The following is a 16,584-nucleotide window of genomic DNA, read 5'->3' as shown; positions in this document are numbered from 1 at the left end:
CACCCAAATTATGTTGTTGTAAACAATAAGAAATGTGTTCCCGGCTGTCACTCAGTTTTCACTCACCTCCACACATCCACCAGTCCTGTCAACCAGTGATATGGCTCTGATTTACCCTCTTTCGGATAGACCGGCCCCTTACGTTCCTTTATGATGAGTCGCAGAAATCAGTATGGCGACTGATGCCGTTGAGTAAAAAGCAGGGAGAAGTCAGACCGCCACCTCATCAGCCTGCCCAGGCCTTTGCGTCGTGTTAAGACCACATTTGTTGTATATTTGCAGTGTACCCATGAAAAATCCTCTCCTCTCATCATTTCAAGGAATTTGTCGAGGAGCCAACAGCTTAACATCTCCAGAGACTCGACGATAGCGTAATAATCACTCACCATGGTAACCATGAGCCGGCGAAAACCGGGTTACCATTTGTCTATTTTGTTTTTGTTGGGGTTTTTTTTTTGTGCCTTTTTCCTCTTGACTAAATCTTGGAAACACAATTTTTTAGCACAATCTTGGAAAGTGAGAGGATGCCTGAGGAGTGGAAAAAAGCATACTGGTACCGATCTTCAAGAATAAGGATGATGTGCAGAGCTGTAGTAATTACAGAGGTGTAAAGTTGATCAGCCACAGCATGAAGTTATGGGAAAGAGTAATAGCAGCTAGGTTAAGAGGTGAGGTGGTGATTAGCGAGCAGCAGTATGGTTTTATGCCATGAAAAAGCACCACAGATGCAACGTTTGCTTTGAGAATGTTAATGGAGAAGTAAAGAGAAGGCCAGAAGGAATTACATTGTGTCTTTGTGGATTTCGAGAAAGCAAATGACAGGGTGCCGAGAGAGGAGGTGTGGTATTGTATGAGGAAGTCGGGAGTTGCAGAGAAGTATGTAGGGGTGGTGCAGGATATGTATGAGGGCAGGGTGACAGCGGTGAGGTGTGCGGTTGGAATGACAGATGAGTTCAAGGTGGAGGTGGAATTACATCAAGGATCGACTCAGAGCCCTTTCTTGTTTGCAATGGTGATGGAAAGTTTGATGGACGAGATCAGTCAGGAGTCTGCGTGGACTATGATGTTCACAGATGACATTGTGATCTGTAGCGAGAGTAGGGTGCAGGTTGAGAAGAGCCTGGAGAGGTGGAGGTATGCACTGGAGAGAAGAGGAATGAAAGTAGGAGCAAGATGGACTACCTATGTGTGAACAAGAGGGAGGACAGTGGAATGGTGAGGATGCAGGTAGTAGAGGTGATGAGAGTAGATGATTTTAAATTCTTGGGGTCAACTGTTCAATGTAATGGGGGAGTGTGGAAGAGAGGTGAAGAAGAGAGTGAGGCAGGGTGTAGTGGGTGTAGAAGTGTCAGGAGTGATTTGCAACAGAAGGGTACCAGAAAGAGAAGGTTTAAAAGATGGTAGTGAGACCAGCTATGTTGCATGGTTTGGACACGATGGCACTGACAAAAAGACAGGAGGCCGAGCTGGAGGTGGCAGAGTTGAAGATGTTGAGATTTTTGCTGGGAGTGACGAAGAAGGACAGGATTAGGAACGAATGTATTAGAGGGACAGCTCAGGTTGGACGGTTTGGAGACAAAGTAAGAGAGAAAAGATTGAGATGGTTTGGACATGTGTGGAGGAGAGATGCTGGGTATATTGGGAGAAGGATGCTGAATATGGAGCTGCCAGGGAAGAGGAAAAGAGGAAGGTCAAAGAGGAGGTTTATGGATGTGGTGAAGGAGGACATGCTGGTGGCTGGCGTGACAGAGGAAGATGGAGAGGACAGGAAGAGATGGAAACGGATGATCCACTGGGGCAACCCCTAATGGGAGCAGCCGAAAGGCGAAGTAGTAGTAGTAGTAGTAGTAGTAGTAGTAGTTTCCTCTTTATTAAAGCTTTGAGGATTTGTGGATTTTTGTTTGTGAGTTTACTGAACTGAATTGAACTGATAGTGAAAACCAGGAAATCACATATTTCTGCAAAGAAATATACTGAAAATTAAATATAAACTCAACTGAATCTATGGATCTTTTTTCTTTCCATTTTGCTCTAATATCCATCCATTATCCGAACCGCTTATCCTGTTCTCAGGGTCGCGGGGATGCTGGAGCCTATCCCAGCAGTCATTGGGCGGCAGGCAGGGAGACACCCTGGACAGGCCGCCAGGCCATCACACAGGACACACACACACACACACACACACATTCATACCGAGGAGCAATTTAGAATGGCCGATTCACCTGACCTGCATGTCTTTGGACTGTGTGAGGAAACCGGAGCACCCGGAGGAAACCCACGCAGACACAGGGAGAACATGCAAACTCCACACAAGAGGACAATCCGGGACCCCCCCAAGGTTGGACTACCCCGGGGCTCGAACCCAGAACCTTCTTGCTGTGAGGCGACCGTGCTAACCACTGCGCCACCGTGCTGCCTTGCTCTAATTTAAACTTAGAAAATTGATGGTGTCGTTGAGTTTATTCAAATTGCGTGTTTTTTTCCCCTGCCTTGCAATTAATTATGAATTCGTTTGTGTTGTATAAAAATAACCAGGGCTCATGTGTATTCTGAATGCATGTATCCTTTGTGGGGTTTGACCTTGACTCAGACTGGGTTAAACTTGATCAACTACTACACTAGCTACCACAGTGTGTGGCTAATACTGACGCACAAAATTTTGCCATGAAAAATCGAAAGAGGGAAAAATTATGTAAGGACGTTGTCAGTGAACATTAAATCACAGTATATCAGAGTGGTTAGTTCTTAGCCGGTGGTCTCACACACAAACGCTCTGTCCCCTGCTGCCCGGATCTTTTGTTTATTATTTCACCTGGCTGTCTTTTCACTTGCCATTAAGTGTAATTGTTCTTTCTGTACACTTTTGTACATTTATGGTTACAGACTCACTCTCCACCTCCCTATACTCATATTTTGAGTGTAAATAATTTGCTAAAAAAAGAGACAAAACGCACAATAAACAAAGTTAAAGATGAAATTGACTGATAAAATAAATTCAAAAAATGTATCGATATCGCGATAATATTGGTATCGTAAATTCTTTTGGCCACGATAATTGCGTAGTGAAAATCTGATATCAGCCCTACTATTGGACCAGAACTCTCCTATAAACAGGCTCAATATGGACATATCGTGTCAATTTAATTTTGATGTCTTTATCTGGTTGGTATTATTATTAATAATTTATTTCTTTAATAAAATATTGTCCTCTGGGGAACAAATCCTTACGTTTTTTTTTAAACTCTTTTAGTTCTCTCAAACAGGTACCAAGGCTGTAGGGGAAAAAAAGAACGGCTTTGGCCGCTGGGTCCTCATTTAATGCTGCTGAATCGAAACGAGGTCGGGGTGAGGGGCACCATGGCTCTCTGATGGGCCTCATAACGTTTTTTGGTGCGCGTTCGGCCATTTAAAACAATCGCTGCCCTTCAAAACGCGCACGTCAGATGGTTTCAGTGCATTTTGGGCCTTCACACTAATGTTTTAAAACTGATAGACGTTTTTGTCACTGTTATAGTAATGTTCTCTCTTGTTTGTTTGCCCTTTCGCTCTCTTCTTCCATGTCACTGCTTGTCCTTGACCCTCTCTCTCTCTCTGTCTCTCACTCTCATTAACTTGTTTCCCATTTTCACTTATGCCTACAATTTCTCAGTGTTGGATCTTGTAGCCAAACTCCCGATTCACGGGCTACTGAGAAAGGAAAGGATTTTGCAGAACTCATTCATTGTTGTACTATTCACCTGTCAGATCGACTGGCTGATGTTGGTGTGATGGTGTGGATAGGGCTGAACCACCTGAAGGATGCTCGGGGTTGGCAGTGGTCTGACGGAGCCCCTCTAGCGCTGGTTAACTTCACCACAGGTACGGAGTCTTTTTGCTGATCAATGAAATGGATTTCCCAGAACATGAGTATTAATGTAGCCACATCTTTGGACTTGGTTATTCTATCCGAATTTAAAGGTATGGTTGGCGAATTCAAAGCAATGGCTAAGTCTATGGAATCCGAGTCTATTGGAAATAGTTAATGTTTCAATTGATAACAGGTTTGTATCTTTTCCCTTCATTTTTATGCTATTTTGCACTTTGAGCTATTCTGTTGTCTTCATGTGAGTGTGTGCTGAAACTGATGTACTGCTGCCATTCTTGGCCGGGTCTCTCTTGTAAAAGAGATTTTAATCTCAAAGGAACTAACCTGGTTAAATGAAAATAAATGAAAATTAAGGCACCGACATAAAGTATGTACTCCAATTTCGATACATAATATGTACACATGTAGAATGTCTTTATGGCAGATGTTCTGATGATGTGACTCCAACACCACAGTCAGGACACCTTATCATTATAAGATAATGTAGCGAATTCGGGGGGACAACGCAAACACATTAATTGCCGCGGCCGGGAAGCGAACCCGTATCGCCCGCACCGCAGGAGACATCGCTAACCGCTCGACTAAGGGGTTAGAGTCGTTAATAAACAACCAACGTGTCTACTTATCCATGCACGCTACACTACACCCCTTCCTTTGGGAAGCGCGTCCCCGCCCTTCAGCATATCAGCTCCCTCACGCCTCTGGGCGCACGCGCTTCCGATGACCTCACGGTCTCACCATCCAACTTCTGACACCAATGTAGCGAATTCGGGGGACAACGCAACCACAGGAATTGCCGCGGCCGGGAAGCGAACCCGTATCGCCCGCACCGCAGGAGACATCGCTAACCGCTCGACTAAAGGGTCAGACCCGCCAGCCAGCGGCCAGCGTGTCTTCTTATCCATGCACGTTACAATATAAATAGATGTTGACGTGTTGATGGGGAAAACGAAGTTTGTAGCTTGTTGTTGGATTTTTTTCAGGCTTCTGATTGGCCAATATGACTTTAGGGTTAGGGTTATATCGCCGCCTGATGGTTTGGCATGCTTTTGCATGTTTTGATTTTTCAGTTGGACGTAGATCCATCCACACTAGTCCGCACTTACACGTGTATTTTTGAAAACGGAGTTTCCCCTCCTTTGTTCTTAAGAAAATCCTGTCCACACAAGCACTGTAGAAAAATTTAAAAAAATCTACGTCCGAATGAAAACGCAAAAACACATGCTATTCAACGCACTGTCAAGAGCACGCCAAACCAACAGGCGGCGATATAACCCTAACCCTAAAGTCATGTTGGCCAATCAGAAGCCGGGAAAAAAAGAGCCCCAACAAGCGAAAAACTCCGTTTTCCCCGTCTACACGTCAACGCTAAAAAGTGTTTCTGAAAATCTTCACCCTGGAAATTTTCCAAAAGGTCAGTTTTCAGTAACGTAAAACGCAGTTTGCGTGTGGACAATAGACCGAAATAGAAAAAGTTTCTTTTTTCCCCCTTTCTTTCAAAAATACTGGTTTACGTGTGGACTTTCGACCGTGAGAAACCTGTCTTTTCGAAAACGTTTTCCAAAGTGGATGAATTCGAAAATTCACAAGGTCGTAAACCAACCCACCAAAATCAATGGCTGCCTGCTAGGAAGGTAGGAAAAATGGTATGCTTTGAAAAATGGTGGGGAGTAATGTAAAGTATATTTGTAGTATAGTGTAGCGTGCATGGATAAGTAGACACGTTGGTCCTAGACTCTGGTCGGACCCTTTAGTCGACTGGTTAACGTTGTCGCTTGCGGAGCGGGAGACACGGGTTCGCGTCCCGGTTGCGGCGGTTCCCGGGCTGCCCCCCAAATTCGCTGCAATATGGAATAACTACGACTACCTTCGGCTGCTCCCGTTTAGGGGTCGCCACAGCGGATCATCCGTTTCCATCTCTTGTTGTCCTCTTCCTCTGCCACACCATCCACCTGCGCCAACATTCAAACACTCCTACCCTCCCTCCCCTCCTGCTGCCTCTGGACATGCCTCCCCGCTCTTCTCCTTCGCCCTACAGTAGCCTAGTTTCCACCGGCACCCTGCTGGCCAACAGTAGCGGTGGCGGTTGTTGGTAACCCGGGCCTCGACCGATCCGGTATGGAAATCTGATCTATGATTCGCATGTTTGATTTGGCAAAGATTTTACGCCGGATGCCCTTCCTGACCCATTTGTCCGGGCTTGGGACCGGCACTAAGAATGCACTGGCTTGTGCATCCTCAGTGGCTGGGTTGTAGTATATGGAATAAAATATGCAAAAATGCAAGTATGGGCATTTATCTGCAGCAGTTGTTGTGTTTACTTGTTTTGTCTTTCAACATGGATTGTTTTAACCCGTTTGTTGCGTTTTAACCCGTTTATTGTGTGAATGGTGTTTTTTTTCTAACCGTCTTATACAACGTGGAGTCATAATGGATGTAAAGAGTGCTTTCTTTATGAACACGGTTGCTCTTGGGACTATTATGAACGTTAAACAAGCGACCAGCCTCACAGACTCCAATATAATTGGCTTTCTCATCCGATGCCACAATTCTGTTGCTGGGATTTTACCCCACTACATTCTGCCAGAGATTTGTAAACGTGGAGTTGTTCATTCGAGATGGCAGACAGCGGTACAAACGAGGAAGCGGTACAAGTGAGGAAGCATGGCCGGAAAGGAGGAGTGCAATATTATTTCTACCAGTATATAAGTTGTCCAACAAGATATGTTAAAGTGCTGGACTTGTGCTATGGCCCCATAAAGGTTGCCTATAAATCTTATGCAATGGCACCACTAGGCTCTTCTGACCATAACTGTGTCCCTCTAGCCCCGGTCTATCAATCGGCCCTCAAGAGAGGGAAAGTTGAGCGCAAAGAGCTGTTCATGAACTGAATGACTGTTTTCACAGCACCAACTGGGATATGTTTAAATATTCTTGTACTGACTTAGATGAGCTGACTCTCACTGTATCGAGCTACGTTAACTTCTGTGAGCAAATGATTATTCCCAGGGAGACAAATAAATCAAATCAAATCAATTTTATTTGTATAGCCCAATATCACAAATTACAAATTTGCCTCAGTGGGCTTAACAGCAACACAACACCCTGTCCTTAGACCCTCTCATCGGATAAGGAACAACTCCCTTAAAAAAAAAACCTTTAACAGGGAGAAAAAATAGGAAGAAACCTCAGGGAGAGCAACAGAGGAGGGATCTCTCTCCCAAGACGGACAGCGTGCAATGGACGTTGTGTTCACGCAATTTACATAATACAACATTGAAAGAGGATAACAGAATTATAATGGACATAAAATTTATGAAGAACATGATGCACAGGATGCCAAGCAGTGTCTACATGCCAACGGAACAGTCCAGGACCCAAGCCACGCGACCAGCATCATCATGTAAAAAAATAAAAACTTATATGAGGAGAGGAAGGCAGCATTCAAATGGCGACCACCATCACCACGGAGACCTGGGAGGAGAACCGACTGCACATGCATGCAAGAGAGACTCACATGACACCATTCAAACACAGAAAAAGAGAAAGGAGAAGACATCATTCAGAGAGAGAGAAAAGACATGTTAGAGAAGAGAACAGTTTGCGATAGTCATTATCTATACTCTGTAATCTATACTCGATAATCTCATCGGCAGAACAGTGGTTGGTAAATTCATTGTGACAGAAAACCAACCCACCATCCAGTACAGGTTGTGAAGCACTCAACTTAAAGGCAACTAATTGTAAGCTAAGGCAAAAAGATGAGTTTTAAGTTTGGATTTAAAGGACTCAACAGACTATGATTGTCTGATGGCAGCAGGCAGGTTATTCCACAACAATGGAGCCCGATAGCAAAAGGCCCTGCCACCAGCTGACTTCTTTTTAACTTTGGGTACACACAAGAGCCCTGTATTTTGAGAACAAAGAGCTCGAGATGGCATGTAAGGTTTAAGGAGATCAGACCGTTAAGATGGGGCAAGCCCATTTGGGATTTTATAAGTCAGCAGAAGCGCCTTGTATTCTGATCTAACATGGATAGGAAGCCAATGAAGGGAGGCAAGAATTGGTGTAATATGGTCAAATTTCTTAGTTTTAGTTAGGATTCTAGCCTAGCAGCAGCATTCTGAACCATATGAAGACTTTTAGTACTAGAATGTGGCAGACCTGAGAACAGAACATTACAGTAATCAAGTCTGGATGAAACAAATGCATGTATTAGAGTCTCTGCGTCAGCCATGGAGAGAAAAGACCGAATTTTAGCTATGTTACGTAAATGAAAAAAGGCAGTCTTGGTGATTTCTTTAATGTGCCTATCAAAGGAAAGGCTGGGATCAAACGCAACACCAAGATTTTTGGCTGCCACACTTTGTGAAACCACAGAGTTGTCGATTGTTATCGTTACTTGATCAAATTGGTGTCTGTGTCTAGCAGGGCCAATGACTAGCATCTCGGTTTTATCTGAATTTAAAAGCAGAAAGTTAAGTGACATCCAGTTTTTCACAGTAGCAAAGCAGGCCTCTAAGTTAGTGATTTGAGTATGATCATCAGCCCTTATAGGCACATACAGCTGAGTGTCATCAGCATAGCAATGGAAATTTATTCCATAACTGCGTATAATTTGGCCAAGAGGTGTAATGTAAAGAGAGAAAAGTAGCGGGCCAAGAACTGAGCCCTGAGGCACACCTTATTTAACGTCAGAAAATTTTGATATAATATTATTATAGCAGACCCAATGTGTTCTTCCATATAAGTAGGACTTAAGCCAAGAGAGAGCTAAGCCAGAGACACCAAAATTACAGTTTAATCTATCTAAAAGTCTAAAAGTATAGTGATCAATGGTGTCAAAGGCTGCACTGAGGTCCAGTAGTAGAAGCACAGAAGTGGAATCAGAGTCGATAGCCAGTAAAAGATCATTTACCACTCTGGTCAGAGCAGTTTCAGTGGAGTGACAGGGCCTGAAAGCCGACTGAAAAGGTTCATATAGATGGTTTTCTTTTATATGGGTTAAAAGTTGTTGATACACAACTCTCTCTAGTACTTTAGAGAAGAATGGAAGATTAAAGACTGGTCGATAGTTATTAAGAGACCCTGGATCAAGGTGCGGTTTTTTAAGTAGAGGTTTAACCACAGCTGTCTTAAAACTGCTGGGAACAATGCCAGTAGTAAGAGATAAATTAATGATGTCTAGCATTGTAGGTCCAAGAAAAGGCCAGAGGTCTTTCAAAAGTTTTGCTGGTAAGGGATCAAGTAGGCAAGCATTTGGTTTAGAAGCTGACACGAACTTAGTCAAAGTATCAAGAGAGATACTCTCAAAAGCTGCAATAACTGGAACTGTCAGTGACTCATTGTGTAGATATGAATTTAGTATGACAGGATCTGCAGGAGTAGATGGAGTTGAAGAACTAATTTTGTTTAAGATCTCATCAACCTTATTGCAGAAAAAATCTAGAAATTCATGGGCTGTGAATGGTGAGCAGCTAATAGACGACTGCTTTTTAGTAAGTTTAGTCAAAGAGAAATCTGGGGTTATGTTTATTAATATTTATTAAGTGAGAGAGATACGATGTTTTTGCAGTAGATAAAGCACGCTTGTATTTCAATAAACACTCGTGCCACGATAGGTAAAAAACTTCCATTTTTGATTTTCGCCATTTACGTTCCAGTCTCCTGCAGGTCCGCTTAAGAGCACGTGTCTCATCATTAAACCAGGGTGTAGGCCTCTTTAGTCGCCTAGCTCTTGTAAATTGTACCCGAATAATAAGCCTTGGTTCAGTAATTCCCTCAGGAATACTCTCAATCAGAAAGTTAGCTTTCCACCTGGGTGACATTCACCAAGCAAGAGATGCTCTGTAGTTGGCGAAAAAGGAAATAAACCTGGCCAAAATGCGGTTTAAAGACAAGGTAGAGGATGAACTTAAGAATGGCAATTCTTGCTGCATCTGGAGGGGAATTAAATCCATGGTGGGAATTCAGGGCAAGGAAAAAGGGGTGTTTAACCCAGATAAGTCCGACTCCGTCATGGCAGAGGAGGTAAACCAGTTTCCAGCATCTCCGTGACCCTGAGAGCAGGATAAAGGGGGTTTGGATAATGGATGGATTTGATTCCCATGATTTAAGTGATGAACTTGCTGAATTTAGAGTTGCTTCAGAGGGCAGTTAGATCCAGATTGATGAAATGGACGTCTGGAGAACTCATGAGGAAAAGTCATGGGCCTGACTGCATCAGCGCCTGACTGCTTAAAAATGGTGCTTTGTTCTTGTGTGGCATTTTCACATTTATTTTGCAGCTCTCTATCACAGAATAAAGTTGCTATGTTAAGGAAAGAATCCATAGTTGTTCCAGTGGCCAAGGTTTCATCATCGTCCTGTGGCGCTTACCTCATTATTTATAAAAGGTTTTGAACGATTCGTGAAGAGGAGCTTACTAGCCATGACACAGAGCATAACTGACCCACTCCAATTCACATATCAAGCAAGGAATGGGGTAGAGGATGCCACGGTAACATTACTGGATTTTGTTGTTGGGCACCTGGATGGCAAGAAGACACATGTACGCTTATGCTTTGTTGCTTTCTGGTCAGTTTTCAACTGCATGCAGCCCCAAATTCTAGCTCGCAGGCTTTCTGAAATATCTGGCATTGATTTTGGCACTAAATGTTGGCAGGTCGGCTTCATAACAATGAGTTCACAGAGCGCCCATGTTAATGACACTTTGTCTGAGGCCCTGTTGTGTTCTACAGGATCACCCCAGGGATGCGTTTTGTCACTTTTGTTATTTGTGGTCTACGCCAATGACTGCCAGAGTATGTTTGAGTAAAGGCTGATGATCAAGTTTGCTGATGATTCAGTGATTGTCAGCCTCCACGCCACCTTGCCGTGGTGGAGAAGCATACATGTACTAATGATCCCAAGAGCTAAGCCGTCCAGAGCTCGGCTCAACGGCGGAACTGGCGGAAGATAATGCCAGTGAAGGCGGATGAAGGCTGCAACAGAGGGTGGTCCCCAATCGTCTTGGTTCTCCATGCCTTTGGACTCTGGCCACCCCCTGCCAAGGACCATGTGGTGGCTGCAGGTGCATCAGCCTGTCCACATAAAAAGCTATCACGCGCAGGCATCCTCCCGCAAGGGTACCCACAAGGAGACACTCTTAAGTTGTTTTACGGTTAGATTCAAGTCGCCAAACAGGGAAAAAGCTGAAAGAAGCAGTGTAAAGCGCTTTGAGTGGCTGTTGCCGCTAGAAAAGTGCTATGAAAAATGCAGATTGGTTGATTGATTAATTGACCTAGAAGGAGGCTAGTCATACTTGACCCTGAGCCACTGCTGATGATGATGATGATGATGTCAGCCCCCTGCAGGACCATAAGGTTGGCCATGGTCTAGCCTTGGACAATTTCATCAAATGATGTGATGACGCATACTTGCAACTCAATGTCTCTAAGACAAAAGAGGTGCTTATCGACTTTCTCTGAAACCCTCCTGTCACAGCACCAACTTTTATCAATGGCAAAGCTGTGGAGAAAGTAAGCCAATAGGGGTACTTGGGCACCATCCTGGATGACAAAATTACTTTTGATGCCAACACTGACTCCATCTGCAAAAAGGCCAATCAGACTGTTTCCCTGAGAAAGTTGAGGGGTTTTAATGTCGACAGATCGCTCTTGAAAATGTTTTTTTCATCTTTTATTGAATCAATTTTAACTTTTGCAGTGATTTGTTCATTTGGCAAGTTCAACATGGTTAAGAAAAATAGGCTGGGAAAGATTTGCTCAACTTTGCCAAAAGACCATTGGCACTAACTTGAATGATCTTGGCCATGTATATCAACTTAGAGCCACTCAGAGGGTAAAGGCCATTCTGGCGGACCCTCAACACCCTCTTTATGCAGTTTGGACTCCGTCCATCAGGGAGGAGGTACACTTTACCTAGGATGGCCAAATCAAACAGATATCTGAGATCATTTGTTCCCTCGGCTGTTGGGTTTTTAACAACAAAAACAGGCTTAGTTGCTATTGCACACACATGTTAACAAGGACTGATGGACTCTTAGTGTTTTTATAGCTCGTTGTAACTTTATTGTGATGACATCTACAGTATGTTACATGTATTTATGCCATTTATTTATTTAATTCATTGATGTGTATTGGTTGTGTTGACTACTGTTTGCAAACCAAATTACCCCTCGGGGACAATAAAGACTATCCAGTCCAATTCAATCCAATCTCTTCTAATAGGCATGCGCGAGCCACTTGAGTCAGCAGCTTTACCTGAGATCACATGACAATTCTGGCAATTAACATTTTCAAAAAGCTCTGTTTTCCCTGTCAACACTACAGTGTGAGAATGACGGTTTCAAATTTGTCCACATTGGAGAGCATGTTCGAAAAAAATGTTCTCAAATAAATGATCAAATATGATGGCTTAGTGTGGATGGAAGGCCAAAACCAATACAAAAAGATGCATTTTCAAATCCGTGTTAGTGTGGACATGATCCTAAGATCACTCTGCTACCATCTATCCACCAGGACTGTCCCCAAGCCCTCTGCAGGACAACAGGCAGTGTGGGGTATACAACTCGGCCTCTGGGGGTCACTGGCAGAGCCTCTCCTGTGAGTCTGCTCTGCCTTATGTCTGCAAGAAGACACCAAATGACACGAGGAGAGTTGAACCACTTGGTGAGAAAGAACACATAGCACACACATGGTTCGCATAGTGTGCACATATACACACTTTGCATAGAGACCAGACCTGCGTAGAGTCTCTCCCCTGAGGTGTCCTAAATTGTAGCATGAGTCAATAGTAAGCCGAAGTGCAGAATGTGTCAGAAGTTTTTTTTAGCTCCTGTGCTTTTAAGTCTCAAAAGCTGCACTGCACCTGGGGACTGAACTTTTGACTTTTCTCTGTACAGCACCCAGGGTCATTATTGAGATTCATGTTGTAAAAATCACTCTTCTGTCCTGTTCCAGTTCAGTCTTTTGTGTTCATTTCTGCTCTGTCTGGTTCTTATTTGTCCCTCTCATCCTTTATAGAGAACTGGCAATATTACCACACCGTGTGTGCAGAGGGCTGGCTGCCTCATAATGGTTTCTGCTACCTGGTGCTGTCTGTAGCAGAGGCAGGCAACTGGAAAGATTCACTCCAGGCATGCAGCTCAAAGGGAGCCAACCTTACTAGCATCCACTCCCTGTCTGAGGTGGAGCTGCTACTTAACCTCCTGGCTAACTGTAAGGTCCATCTTGGAAAACAGCATTATGAACGCTCTAAGGCACTGATACTGACTCATGTGCCATTGCGGGACATGTGTATGCAGGTTTTCATTCCAGCCCAACACTACACCAGCTGACTTCACAGATTAACACCTTCAACCAGACATGAAAGGACTAATCGGTGGAAATAAGTTGGTGTGGTGTTGTGGCGGAATGAAAATCTGCATACACATGGCTCTCCATGGCACATGAGTCAGTATCACTGGTCTGAGGCTATATCAAGAAGACAATAAAGACTGCTTTGTATGTGTACGCCATTCTTTTGTGGACATGTGTATTCATTTGCTGTAGTTTCTGGGGAGAGTCCAGAGGTGTGGATTGGCCTGAGGACACAGACATCTTCACCGGCTGTGGAGTGGTCTGATGGCTCTCCAGTAGATCTCACTCTCTGGCACCAGTACCATCCTCCTCCCAACATAACAAATGCCCCACTCTGTGCTAAACAAGATCGCAAGGTGAGAACCCCATGTTTGTGTGTTACTTAGACCCGGCATAAGTACGAGAATACAAATGACAACACCCAGCCTGTGCACTGCAAATTCACAGCCCCGTTGTACATAATCAACTTGCATCCTTTTGTCCCTGTGGAGACAATAACCTCAAGTCCTCAAAGGGGATGCTATGAAAGTGTGACAAACAGAGACTGGAAATCAAAGAAGAAAAGCCTTGTAAAACCAGTCCACAAATTTTGCTTTCCTCACTGTGGTCTGTCAAGGGTCACTAGGCATTAATTTCTGTTAGGAGTGTTGTCAGTACGTTTAGACCAAAATGACTTTGCAGGTGATTGGTTGAGCCTTTTATCAGTAAGAGCCGCAAACCCAATGATGGAAAAACTGGAGCGCCACATTTTCACAAAAAGTGGTCTACTGGCAGTTAACACCATTACCGTTAGCAGGTCAGGCCATACAGCTAGTTATTATTTCTGTACGTGATTCTTCCTGTCTTTGTAAATGTCTTTGATAAATTGATTTTACAGCAGCATCGATGCTAACCACATCTATCATTGCCATTTTCAAAATACAGCACTGACCATTGTCATAATAATCTAAACCACTCCCCATCACTGATGGTTGTCACTGGATCCCATGCAGTGAAGGTACATAAGGGGCAGTTCCCGTCGGCTGATTGACAGATGAGACGCAACGGTGAACCACTACTACCTAACCTTAACCCTAACCACTCAGGCTACTGGTACCACCCCTTTGTACCTTCAGTTTGTGGGATCTTGCAACAACCTTCACTGACTGGTCCAGATTCCAGGTGCTGTGGGTACAACTGAATTTTAATGAATCCTTTTCTTTTCCAGTCTTGTATCTCATAACCAGCTGGGCTGAGCTTGTGAGATTTAGGTCGTCTTTGTGAGGCTAAAAGAAGAGCGCTTCATTCTTCTTCTTCTTCTTCTTTCGGCTTCTTCCAGCTGCTCCTGTAAGGGGTCACCACAGCGGATCGTCCGTTTCCATCTCTTCCTGGCCTGTGCATCCTCCTCTGTCATGCCAGCTACCTGCATGTCCTCCCTCACCACAGCCATAAACCTTCTCTTTGGCCTTCCTCTTTTCCGCTGATGATAACACTGATGATAGTAAATTTACTACCTTTGTTGTACACACTGAAATTGAACTATGTCTCTGAGAATAAAATAGAAGTTCTCCCACAGGAAGGTAATTGGATGTTGGCATCATGTGATGAGCAACTGCCTGCTGTGTGTAGAAAAGAAAGTCTGACTCCCCTTCATCACAGTGAAGAACAGGATGAAGGCTGTCCTTCGGTAAGAACATAAACACATGATAATACATTTGAACACATTCAGCTACAAACGCGCATACAAACACTAATGATTTCTTTGTACATTTTGTAGATAAAATCTAAAATATGATATCAGATATATGAATAATTTCTTTTAGCATTACATTCAAACACAATCTGACAACAGTTCAGTCAGAGTAGGTCACAGCTTGGCTTGTAAGAACCTCCACACACTCGGAAAAGGAGCCTCCATTTCAGTTATTTCCATATTGACTTTCTTACATTAGTAAGTCCAAGCTCAACTTTATTGTCATGTGTATTGGAATACAATAAAATTCTTGTGTTCTGGCTCTCTTTGACGTAACACAAAGGACTCAAGGACAAAGGACACAAGAACACACCATCCCAAAATGAACCCCCACTACAGACCTGCATAGACTATATACACATGAATTCATACATTAATACATATAATGTAGAAAAGCACATGATAATACAACAATGTAAGGTACATATGGGTATGCCAGCTGTTCAGCAACATGACTGCCTGCGGAAAGAAACTATTACTGAGACCGGGGGGTTTTGACGCTCTGGTAACGTGTTTTAGATGGAAGGAGCAAGAACAGAACATGAGCAGGGTGGCTGGTGTCCTTAATGATGTTTTGTACTTTCCTCTTGCAGTAAGTGGTGTAAACATTATGAAGTTGTGGTAGTTCCATGCCAGTGATTTTTGCTGCTGTCTTTGCAGTTCTTTGAAGCAGTCTGCAGCCCTGAGCAGTCAGGCTGCCAAACCACACTGTGATACAGCCTGTCGAGACACTCTCCATGGTACTGTGATAAAAGTTCATAAGAGTTTTACTCCTCATACCAGAACTCTTGAGACGCCTCAGAAAATACAGTCTCTACTGTGCCTTCTTTTTGGTGCAGTTGGTGTTGAGAGACCATGTGAGGGTGACTGCGATGTGTAAACCGAGAAATCTAAAACTGTCCACAATATCAACAGATGACCCATTGATGGAAATAGGAATGTGATTTCCTCTGATCTTTCTAAAGTCAACAATGATTTCTTTTGTCTTATTGACATTTAGAGAGAGGTTGTTATCGTGGCACCATATGGTTAAATCTTCCACTTCCCTCCTATAGGCCCTCTCGTCACTGTTGCTTATTAGTCCAGTCACTGTGGGGTCATCTGCAAATTTAATGATGCTGTTATTGTCATATTTGACAGCACGGTCGTGTGTAAACAGACTGTACAATAGGGGACTGAGACAGCAGCCCTGAGGCCACATTAAAGTCCACATTAAATGCCTTCTTTTGTAAGTGGATTTCCATGGTTTGAAAAGCGCTGACATACAGTAAAACTGTCCTGTGTGGTGAGAACAGCTCCATGCATATCAGGACACGCAACAGGAAGAGCCACGCGCCTGACAGGGTTTAAGCCGTGGCCGAGTTGGCCCTTGCAACCTCTGCAAGGAGCACAATGAGCTGATTCACCCGGCTGCTGACGTGTTGTCTGGCATTCAGAGTCTCTCCCCGACTTTGTTTACAAGAATAGCAGAAGCCTGACTCATAGGGTTGCCTGATAATATGAACGTGCCCAAGTGGTCATTGATGAGTGTTGCCATAGCAGTTTCCATCATTCCACTATAGCGGCGACATTTTCGGTACTGTTTAAGTTTGTTAAAGTGTGTTTCTGGTGGCACGGTCTTATCG

The 16,584-nt window shown here is 43.8% G+C and overlaps 1 protein-coding gene across 1 annotated transcript in view; it reads left to right on the top strand.

Annotated features, from left to right (window-relative positions):
- The window catches only part of pla2r1 (phospholipase A2 receptor 1), a 39,992-nt gene that overhangs the window by 3,766 nt on the left and 19,642 nt on the right, over window positions 1–16,584 (top strand). The window contains exons 5-9 of the mRNA XM_056278108.1: window positions 3,745–3,858; window positions 12,388–12,537; window positions 12,892–13,086; window positions 13,420–13,583; window positions 14,783–14,893. Of these exons, the coding sequence (XP_056134083.1) occupies window positions 3,745–3,858; window positions 12,388–12,537; window positions 12,892–13,086; window positions 13,420–13,583; window positions 14,783–14,893 (734 nt within the window). The remainder of the gene's footprint in view (window positions 1–3,744; window positions 3,859–12,387; window positions 12,538–12,891; window positions 13,087–13,419; window positions 13,584–14,782; window positions 14,894–16,584) is intronic.

The sequence above is a fragment of the Lampris incognitus genome, chromosome 4, assembly GCF_029633865.1.
Source record: "Lampris incognitus isolate fLamInc1 chromosome 4, fLamInc1.hap2, whole genome shotgun sequence".
NCBI lineage: Eukaryota > Metazoa > Chordata > Actinopteri > Lampriformes > Lampridae > Lampris > Lampris incognitus.
This window is presented reverse-complemented; position numbering and strand designations above follow the sequence as displayed.